General features: G+C 35.4%; 1 protein-coding gene across 1 annotated transcript in view; it reads right to left on the bottom strand.

The window, feature by feature from the left end:
• Nucleotides 1-11,064, bottom strand: part of LOC106867322 (cilia- and flagella-associated protein 65) — a 720,747-nt gene that overhangs the window by 625,830 nt on the left and 83,853 nt on the right. The window contains exon 8 of the mRNA XM_052971190.1: nt 1,516-1,601. Within this exon, the coding sequence (XP_052827150.1) occupies nt 1,516-1,601 (86 nt within the window). The remainder of the gene's footprint in view (nt 1-1,515; nt 1,602-11,064) is intronic.

The following is an 11,064-nucleotide window of genomic DNA, read 5'->3' as shown; positions in this document are numbered from 1 at the left end:
ATAACCTGCAGTTGTTTCCTTCAAAATTCCTACATGCTCGAAATGTACATACATCAAGGTATATTTGTAGAAAATTTCACGAAAAAATATTCATTTTCCTGGAAGTTAAGAGGAACTTAAGTGGACTCTGTTGGAATTTCCGAAAATTGTCCCCCACCCCCATTCCAAAACACTTTCACCGAAAAGTTTTGTATATTCGGAATCTACATAATAAATGATATACGCATAGAAAATTTCATTAAAAAATATCCCTTTTTCTGAAAGTTATGACCTTCCAAAGTGGGGATACAACTCTGTAGTTATGCCTAACACACAACATGCAGGTAAAGGATGAAAGCACGACAATAGAAAACAGAACAAACCAAGATACACAGCTCATTCGCAGCCAATTGCCTCTTCAGTCAAAATTCAGAATGTCCATGTAGTTTCACCCATTTATTTCTGATACTACTTGAAACCGGTTGGGCCAAAGATTCAAGCTAAAAGCATTAAGCCCTGGGCAAGGCAAATGAATGTACATAAACGAAAACAAATATGTAAACAATAGAAAGGGTCTTTCGACTATCGGACGAATGTAACACATGAAAAAGAATTATACAATGATCAAGCACCTTTCAGCTATACAACAAAAGGAAAATAATTATACAATTGCGGTAAAAATAAAACAAAACAATACAAACGGGGTCTTTTGACAATCAGACGAGTGTAGTAAGCTAGTGTAAGGAAAATGGGAAAAAAATCTTAACTGACCAGGCAGCAGGACAGAACAGAACAGACACGACTGACCACCAATATTTCTAACCTTGTGCCAAGGTTAGAAATCAATATATATTAAAATTCTATAACCACAAATTAACAGTGGCCATGAACATGGCAATGGTTTATTGCCTGATTTGAATATTACAGCTCATCTCACCTTGCTATACTGTAGTAGTAGTAGTAGTAGTAGTAGTAGTAGTAGTTGTTGTTGTTGTTGTTGTAGTTGATGCCATCGTTGTTGCTGTGGTTACCGCTGTTGTCGTCATAATCAGTCATTGTCATGGTTTGTTGTTGTTGTTGTTGCTGTTGCTGTTGTTGCTCACGACATTGTTGTTCAACTGCAGGTCACGCCACCACCAACGCCACTACCACCACCACCACCACCACCGTTACCAACACAAGGACTACAACATCCAAGTGTGTCTTTCTCTCTTTATGACACCAACGATTTGATTTGAGGCAGATTTGGCTGTCGTTTCTAGCACATCAAATGGTCATACACATTCAAAGATACCCTCTTGTTGCCCACACCTATATTGTACGTCTCAGTAATTAAGGTTTTATTTAAAAAAAAAAAACTTCGCTTCTTTCTGCTTGACTTCTTCCAAATTTCTCTGCTCACAATTAGAGCATGCCAATTAATTTGCTCCCTACAAATTGCACGCTGTAGTGAGTTTTATCAACCTCCTACTTTCCATACATAAATGAAAATACTTCCAACAATCCACTCAATCGAATTAACATGTTCTTACTTACAGGAGTGAAAATAATTTTCACTGTTGCTGATTTGTTGCTTGGGATTTCAATACTGAGCGGAATTACAGTAAATGCACAACTGGAACCTGAAGAGAGACAAAAAAACAATTATTCATTTAGTTCTGAGTATATGTATGCATGCACTGACACACACACACACACACACACACACACACACACACACATACATGCATCACACATATATTCTTTAAGACATTTTACATAACCAAATTTGTGTTGAAATGTTTATGATGTTAAATTTAGCGCAGAAATGAACACTGCAACAATTCACATTCAGGCTTTTCCAAACTATAACAGACTGGAATTAATGTGACAGATTTCTTCTTCTTCTTCCTCCTCCTCCTCCTCCTACTCTTCCTTCTTCTTTTTATTCTTCTTTGCTGTCATCGTCGTCATCATTGTCATTGTCATCATCATAATCATAATCATCAGCATCATCATCAGCATCATCATCATTTAACTTCTCTTTTTCCATGCCAGCATGGGTGTGATGGTTTGACAAGAACAGACAAGCCAGAGGGCACCGCCAGTTTCTATGTTTGCTTTGGCATGATTTCTACATCTGGATGCCCTTTCTAACACCGAACTAGCCACACCATTTATGTTCACAGCAAGGTTAAAATTATGTGTTCACTAAAAATACACAGTTTTAAGTTTAGCTCACAATTCTATTTATTCAAATGCTGTTTACTTATTATATCAATATACTTAGTAGTACACACCACTTTTCTCGCACACTTGGTTCCATGCTGTTACCAGATTTACAGAAGGTCTGTAAAAATAATTCTGGACAAATTTCTAGCAGAGTGTCACTCTGTTATTAATGGCATTTTTGATAATGAACCTTCATGACACACCTTGATGTATTCACTACAAATATTTGAAACATTCTTCCGACCTTTCAACTATAATATTATGAAGGTGCAAATAAAGGTGTCATGCTGGCAGAATCACTAGCACGCCAGACTAAATGCTTTGTGGTATTTCGTCTGTCTGTACATTCTGAGTTCGAATGCCAATGAGGTCAACTTTGTCATTCCTCTTTTCAGGGTTGATGAAATAAGCACCAGTTAAACACTAAAGTCAGTGTAATTGGCTGGCCGCCTGCCCCAAAAGTTTCGGGTCTTGTGCCTATGATAGAAAGGGTTATGAAGGGGAAAATATCTAAAACAAAATCTAATTCCCCCACTAGAAACTCTTTCATGAAACGTAACTGTGAAAAATATTTATTGATGTTTTCTTCTTCCATGCTGGGGCACAGTATTCTCTGCTGTAAAAGTAAGTTATCAATCAACTTTCTCTTTACAGAGAGAGAAATAAGAAAGAAAAAGAAAGAGAGAGAGAGAGAGAGAGAGAGAGAGAGAGAGAGAGTCAGCCGTTAGGAGTTTAGAACGTTGGATTAGAATTAATTTTAAATATTTGCATCTCCATGTGATTATAGTCAGTTGTAAGGAAAATATTTCTCACGTCCTGCTTATGTTGCTGAGGAATAAACAAAAGTGTGTCAGAAAGACTTGGAAATGAAAAGAATTAATATTTAATCATTGCAGGAAGTTTAAGTAACCTTACATAATCATGTTCAGTGGCACAAGATCATCAATAACCACAAAATTGGTAGTGTATTTGTGTGTGCATGTGTGTGTGTGTGTGTGTGTGTGCACGTGCGCATGTAAAACTGACTTCTTGTGTTTGCACCTACACCAAGATATTTTCTCCATGAAATAGTGCATTGAATGGTATTTTAATGGGTTCAAATATGCCAGTGCAACCCTGCTCAGTACTTCAATTTTGTAATTCATTATAGCAGACCTGCCGAATAGTGCAACCACTCACAGAATGTTAGCTGGAATATAAGAGAGATTTATTTTGGGTCAGTCCATCATGCCTTCCCCTTCCAGTGTCTGATGCTGAAGAGGAGATAAGTATTTCAAAATGCATGCATCCATCAATCTACCTAGAGGATGCTTTGAACGTGGCTTGCCAACTTAAGGGCTTTACTTTTGTCGATGTGCTGGAAAGAAGACTGGTGGTTTGCATAATATTTTTTTTAATTGCTTTCACATACACTGATGTATTTTTTGTTTTGGTTACATAATCTTGAAACGTTGTTGTGACTTGTGCCTCATATCACTTGTAAACTTCACTCAGAGCCTGTTCCCATTTGCAACAATTGAGACTCTGAAGCTTGCCCACTTGACCAGGCATGTATAATGATAACTCTGTTACCTTTGATGCAGAAATCACAGTAATGCTTCAAGGGAACATAGCTGGAAAAAAAACTTATATTGGATAATGTGAAGGCAATTTTGAAAGCTGTCATGCAAACCACCAGTTTTCTTTTCAGCACATAAACAGAAGTAAATTCACTAAGCTGGCTTGTTATTTATGGGGTTTGGAGACCAACTAAACACCACATACAATATCAATGAAGAATCATGGAGAAATCATGCAACATATAAATGGATCTAACATATGCAACTTATGCATCATTGAAAGATTGCATATTCTTTTTAGATCCAAGAATTCCACAACACTTCTTAATTTCAAATCTGAAATTTTCAGCAAATGCCAGCATATGGACAAATTCCTTTAGGTGAACTGGAGGGCACCACCCTCCCCAAATTAAGAGGCTGTCTCAAAACTTTAGACCCCTCTCCACTGAGTTATTCTATAACAACTAGTTTAATTATGATTTCTGCAGTCAAAGGAAGTGTAATTCTAATTTTCTTTTCTTTTTCCATTTTTATTCACCCTTCTCATTTTACTTTTTGCATCAAACTTCTAGTTTTTCTCTTTGTTTCTCATGTACCAGTGTCCTGATTTTCAAATATAACAAACCATGAGGTCAGAGCTTGAAGATTGCCTGGAGATACAAGGCACATTATAAAAACCAGCTTAACCCCATGTCTTAATAGCAAGAAATTATTAGTAGCTTTTTAATACAGTGTACATATATATATGTACATATATAAATATGTATGTATATATATATATATATATATATATATATATATATATATATATATATATATATAGATAGATAGATAGATAGATAGATAGATAGATAGATAGATAGATAGATAGATAGATAGATAGATACATGTGTGTATGTGTGTAAATACACAAACACACGCATACACAGAGATGAAACAAAAGATTTCTGTTAGAGAAGGTCTTGTTGGTTGCATCATGTCAAATTCTATCATAAGTCATATACTTACGTAAGTTTCTTATCTCACAATCAACCACCAACATTTTGCTCAGTTTTATGGAAATTTACACATCTCAAATATGTCCAAATGTCCATGATAATACATATCTGATATTTATATATATGCATGTGTGTGTGTGTGTGTGTGTGTGTGTGTGTGCAAGCACATGTGTGGGTATGGCTGAATTATTTATCGATATAAGATTGGGGGTGGGTACATACAAGCAGTGGAGGCACGTAGTTTAGTGCTTAGGGTGTTGGACCCATGATTGTAAGATTGTGGTTTCGATTCCTGGACCAAGTGACACATTGTTCTTGAACAAAGCACTTCATTTCACATTGCTCCAGTCCACTCAGCTGGCAAAAATGAGCAATCCTGTGAGGGATCAGCATTCCATCCAGGTAGGGAGTTTATACACCATGAAACTGGGAAACTAGCCCTTATCTGTCGGTACAACTTGAGAAGGTAACTACCTTTTGTTAAGAAGGTACAAACAAAATAGTAAATTGCAGATCCAGATCAATATTTTAAGGGTCCATGAAAAAAAATATGCTTTAGATTTATTCATTGCAAAAAAAAGGAAAACAGCTCAGTTTCTTTCTCTAATGTTTTACATAGTTTAACATGTTTCCAGCCAATGAAACACGTTCTCTCAGAGAATTCATGTTTCTTTATTGTCCACAAGGGGTTAAACATAGAGGGGACAGACAAGGGCAGACAAAGGGATTAAGTCGATTACATCGACCTCAGTGTGTAACTGGTTCTTAATTTATTGACCCGGACAAGGATGAAAGGCAAAATAGAGAATTCTATTGCAAACCTAAATGGGAGAATGTGTAAAAGACAAAATAGGAATTTTGAAAGAAGTATCAATAAAATTAGTTTCTAAGCATCGAATGGCTATGGGGGTCCACCAAAATAAAATATTAGGTTGTCTAGAAAGTTCTGAGTATTTTTAAGGTAAATCTTTTAATGCTTCATTGAACACACCTGCAACGTAACAAACACAGTTAAAACTTTGACATTGCTTGAAGTGGTAGTGCGTCTCTTCTTTGTTCTTGACTAAAAATAGATTTATCTTTCATTTTGGTTACCCTTTATTGACATTTGAAATGGATAGCCAAAAATTTCATATTTGCGTTATAATGCTTTTCTGTTTTTAAAAAAGGAGAAGATGCTGCAAAGACTTGCAAAAACATTTGTGAAGTTTATGGTGATGATGCTGTAGATGAATCAACTGCTCGAAGGTGGTTTGCAAAATTAAAGCTGGAGAGTTTAGTTTGGAAGATGACAGTTGCAGTGGAAGACCTTCAAAATTGGATGAAGGTGTTTTGAAGGCAAAAATCGAAGATAATTCAAATATCACTACTAGAGAACTTGCAGGGGAGCTGGAAGTTTCAAGACGTATGGCTCATGAACACCTGGTGAAGCTAGGATACAGTTCTGCTATAATGTATGGCTCCCTCACAAACTCTCACAAAAGAATTACTTGGACCAGTTTTCTGTTTGTGATTTGCTTTTGAAATGCAATGAAAGCATGCTTTTTTAAAGCAACTTGTGATTGGAGATAAAAAATAGATTATGTACAAAATCGCAGGGCAAAAAAGATCCTGGAGCTTACGTAAGGAGATCCCAAAACAGCAACCAAAGACAAATATCCATGCTTTGTGTTTGGTAGGATCATAAAGGCATTATTTGTTATGAGCTTCTCTCACAAAATAAGACCATTCTGATGTGTTCTGTCATCAGCTGGCTAATTTGAACCAAAGAAAAAAATCAAACAACTAACACTGGAGATTGTCAACAGGAAAGGGATAACTGGGGACTACAGTAGAAAATACTTGCCTAAAGTTCCACACATTCAGGGATTGAACCTGAAATCACGTGGTTGTAAAGCAAGATTCTTAACCACACAGCTAAGTCTACACCTATTAGTAAGAGAGATGTTTCACTTGGTCCTTCATTTCATTAAAAAAATAAATGAGATTTCATGTGGTTATTTATTTTTTCTCTTCTTATAAATATATTGTTTGTTCTTTACCCCTAGTAACACAAGCAATTTTCTTTTAAGTATGTTTTATTTTTAATTAGTTTAAATTGAAAGTTTAATTAAAATACAAATTTCGTAAATATCTTATTTAAATACAAGCTGAATTTTCACCTTGATAACACCTTTGAATGTTTACATCTTTATCATAAAAAATGTATTTTTGAAAATTTAAGTTGTTTTTCGGTACAAATATTACACTAAAATAGCTCAACATTAATTTTATAATACCTAATTTTCGCAGTTTCTCTTCTTAATAATATCCATAGTAAATTAAAACATTTAAGTTTAAGAAGGTTTCTCTTTTTACTTCATAATTTTACAAACTGTTAGAATAAAACCTATAACCACACATATATATACTCAACATCCTTGTGTATGCAAACACACACTCAAACATACAAGCACACTCACACACACACACACATGTGTGCATGCTCACATACACCCATGTATTATAAAAATCTGTGTGTGTGAATGTTTGGGAGCTTTTCATGTTCTTTTCCTTAGAAACCAAAAAATACCTTAATCTTTCAGAAGTTGTCACTGCTTAACATTTAAATGCAACTTTTACACAAATGCACTTTTCTGTATTAAGGAGGGGTGGCCCCTCCTCCTACTACTACTCAGAGAAACTCTTTCTTCATGCTTCAGCATTATTTATCTCACAATGGTATAAACAAACAAAAAAATAATTATAAATAACTAAATAACTGTATTTAACTACTATACAAGCTTAATTTGGTTATAAATCATTTCTTCACGACATCTCACACAATCACGATTAAATTTTTTTTTTAGTATTATCTTATTTTTTAATTATTTTTTTGTCTCGTACTTTAAGGTGTCACATGTAAGAGATTATTTTTGTGTTGAAAAATTTTTAGAGTCTTCAGTTGACACTATTTTTTAATCCATGATGTACTATGGAGATTAAATAAGGTAAGCAGCAATTGACTGAATGACACAGACAAAAAAGGACAAAAAGAAAAAGGAAAAGGAAAAGAATAAAAAAAAACTTTCTATTGAAAATTTCCACTTAGTTGGAGAAAGAAAACAAAAAAGTAAAAGAAATATCAAGTAGTATTTATTAGTGACTCTGAAACTGAAAAGGGGAAGATAATTCATAGAAATTAAGAACTGATTGCATAAAATTAATTTACATACTTAGAGGAAAATCTGACCTTCATTAGCATGGAAAATGACAGCTGCAGACATGATTTATTCATACTGAAACTTGTTGACAGAGCATCGTAAGGCTGCAGTTTACTTGGTTATTCACTGAGATTTTAAGATAGGAAAATGATCTACAAAGCAAAGGTGTGGCTGTCGTAAGAAGCTGGCTACCAAAACAACATGGTTCTGGGTTCAGTCCCACTGTATGGCACCTTGGCCAAGTGTCTTCTACTTTAGCCTTGGGCCGACCAAGGCCTTGTGAGTGGATATGGTAGACGGAAACTGAAAGAAGCCTATCATGTGTGTGTGTATGTGTGTGTGTGTGCGTGTGTGTGTGCATGTGTGTGTGTTTATGTCTGTGTTAGTACCCCAATAGCTAAGCAGTCCATCAAAAGAGACCATTAGAATAAGTACGAGGCTTAAAAAAAATAATAAGTCCTGGGGTCAATTTGTTCGTGAAGAACCCTTCAAGGCAGTGCTCCAGCATGGCAACAGTCAACTAACTGAAACAAGTAAAAGAGTACAAAGGGAACAGGAAAGAAAGAGAAAGAGGAGGAGTAAATGTACAAGCCCTATGCTAATGCGCACTCTCTAAACTCACACCTCTGTTACCGTCTGAACTCACACAACTATTAACCTCAAAACTCCTTATTTTAGGCCATTCTACTCTCATTGTTTCATATTCTATTCTCCTCCTCAGTTTACATGCCTTAGATTACCGAGTACTCTAGTATTTGTGTCATAAGAAGATGCATCCAGTACACTCTGTAAAGTGGTTGAAGATAGGAACAGCATCCAGCCAGATAACATGTATGAGCATTAGTTTATGTGAGTAGCAACACAAAATTAAAAGTTACTTTGGCTATGATAGCCCATCTATTTCATGCCAGTATATGAAGTGGTCACAAAATGTTGATAATAATGATAACCCACCCCCAGGAATTCTACTCCATTCTCAGCAGTAGTGATTAGTGAGAAAGGTAACCTCTCTGGTGCTGGTGATATGAAAAATATCCTTAATATCAATTTTAAGTTCGTTTGCAGATGAACAGAGAAAGTGAAGTGTTGTGAGGTCGCTTTAGTCCTGTCACAGTGAAGACTGTTTAACCTACCTAGTGTTGACGTCTTAAGAAAATGCACCCAGTACACTCTGCAGGGTGGTTGGTCACAGGAAAAGCATTCAACTGTAGAAACCAAACCAAATGACATTCAGAAACACTAGTTTATGAGAACAGCAGCTCCCAATGAGAAATAACTCAGACTATAAAAATATGGCAGCATGGGAAATGCTGCTGCTGCTGATAATGGTGGTTGCGGTGGTGATGATCATCATCATCATCATCATCTTCATCATCATCATCAAAAGCATCATCATCACCATCGTCATCGTCTAGAAAAATATTTACAAAGAGTTTTGGTCAATATTTTGCATTTTTATTTTTACTTATGCAAATTGTTACAGGTCACTGTCGTGAGTGTGTGTGTGTGTGTGTGTGTGTGTGTGTGTGTGTGTGTGTGTGTGTGTGTGTGTGTGTGTGTGTGTGTGTGTGTGTGTTGTGCAACTATGTGAAGAATTGCTGAGCTACAGACAATGTTGTCACATTTATTTGTCAAGAAACCATCTGGTAGCACCTTACTTTCAAAGACGCATGAAATGAAAACTCCTTTACTTATAAAACAAGTGAGGGTTATTGACAGAAAGGGCGGCAGGCTGCAGAAGCATAAAAGCAATGCTTTAACAATATGTATCCATCTAAAACAATATAATAGCATGGAAAAATGAATGCAAAATGAAAGAGTGAAAATACTTTTGGACTGACCAAACAGGTTTGTGTTTGACTATGCTATGCTGATGAGGCCCAATAATGCCAAAATATGCATCTAGTTGTAACCCCACTCCTTACCTGCAAACGAAGATGAGATTTTCCTCAAAGCATTTGAATTAATTCTGCGAAATTAATCTTCAACATTTCGGAATTAACACCACTTTACTTTCAAAGATGCTAAGATTTATTGCTAAGATTTTGTTTTCTTTCTTGAAGTTAAACGAAAAATAATATTAATTTAGAGTTCTTTGCAATCATCATTCTGCACATTACTTCCTTAACTGATCTACCTAAATCCATACTATTGGTCTACTTGAATTATCTTTTTTATCTCATTATATGCTTCTGATTAATTGGATTAAAGTTCTGTCACTAAATGAATATCTGATTTTAATTTTAAATAAATAATCACAAAAAGTAATAAACTAAATATAATATACACACAGATACACACAAGCTCACACACATACATGTGTATATATTCATATATACATATGCATATACATGCATATACAGGGTGTTGAAAAAGTTCCTCCACAATAAGTATTTTATTGCAAAATAAATATAAGATGGTATAAGACTACAAAAGGATACATTAGATTTTACAAGACTTTCAAAAACTTTATAAGAGGTGTTGAAATTTAATTCATTTTTTACTGCTGTGTGAGCACTTCCTAGGCTGATTTCCGTTTCATGTGACAATTTGCATAAGGACTCTGATGGGCTTGTGAACTGTTTATCAGAAATATTTGAGAGTGTTTCGTCTGAAAGAACAGTCGGACAACCACTTCTTGCCGTGTCTTTCACTGAGCCTGTATTTCTAAATTTTCTTATCAAATCCCGCACAGTGTCACGATGTGGAAAAGTCTCACTGGACTTCTGTTTCACAGTATCGCTGTATTTGTTTCCAGCTCAAAACACCCATTCAACTAAAAATGTATGTTCTTCAATGGCTAGCATGTCGACACGCTGAAGGGTACATAATGACAGAGGGACAATGGCTGACACCCAGCCACCCATGCTCTGCATTTAAATCGATGTAATGGTTGCATTGTTCAATTAAATGGAGTCGCTTGAAATGATCGTACTGCATTACCTCTGGATATCCTGTTCCTTATTTTGATTTTAATCACCTTATTTTGATTTTAATCACCTTATTTTGAAACTGTATGGATAATGCTGCACTAAACTCTGGTGCCTCAACTTAAGCACCTAATTCATCTGAATCTATCTATCTATCTATCTATCTATCTCTCTCTCTCTCTCT

This window comes from Octopus bimaculoides, chromosome 10, assembly GCF_001194135.2.
Source record: "Octopus bimaculoides isolate UCB-OBI-ISO-001 chromosome 10, ASM119413v2, whole genome shotgun sequence".
Classification (NCBI taxonomy): domain Eukaryota; kingdom Metazoa; phylum Mollusca; class Cephalopoda; order Octopoda; family Octopodidae; genus Octopus; species Octopus bimaculoides.
This window is presented reverse-complemented; position numbering and strand designations above follow the sequence as displayed.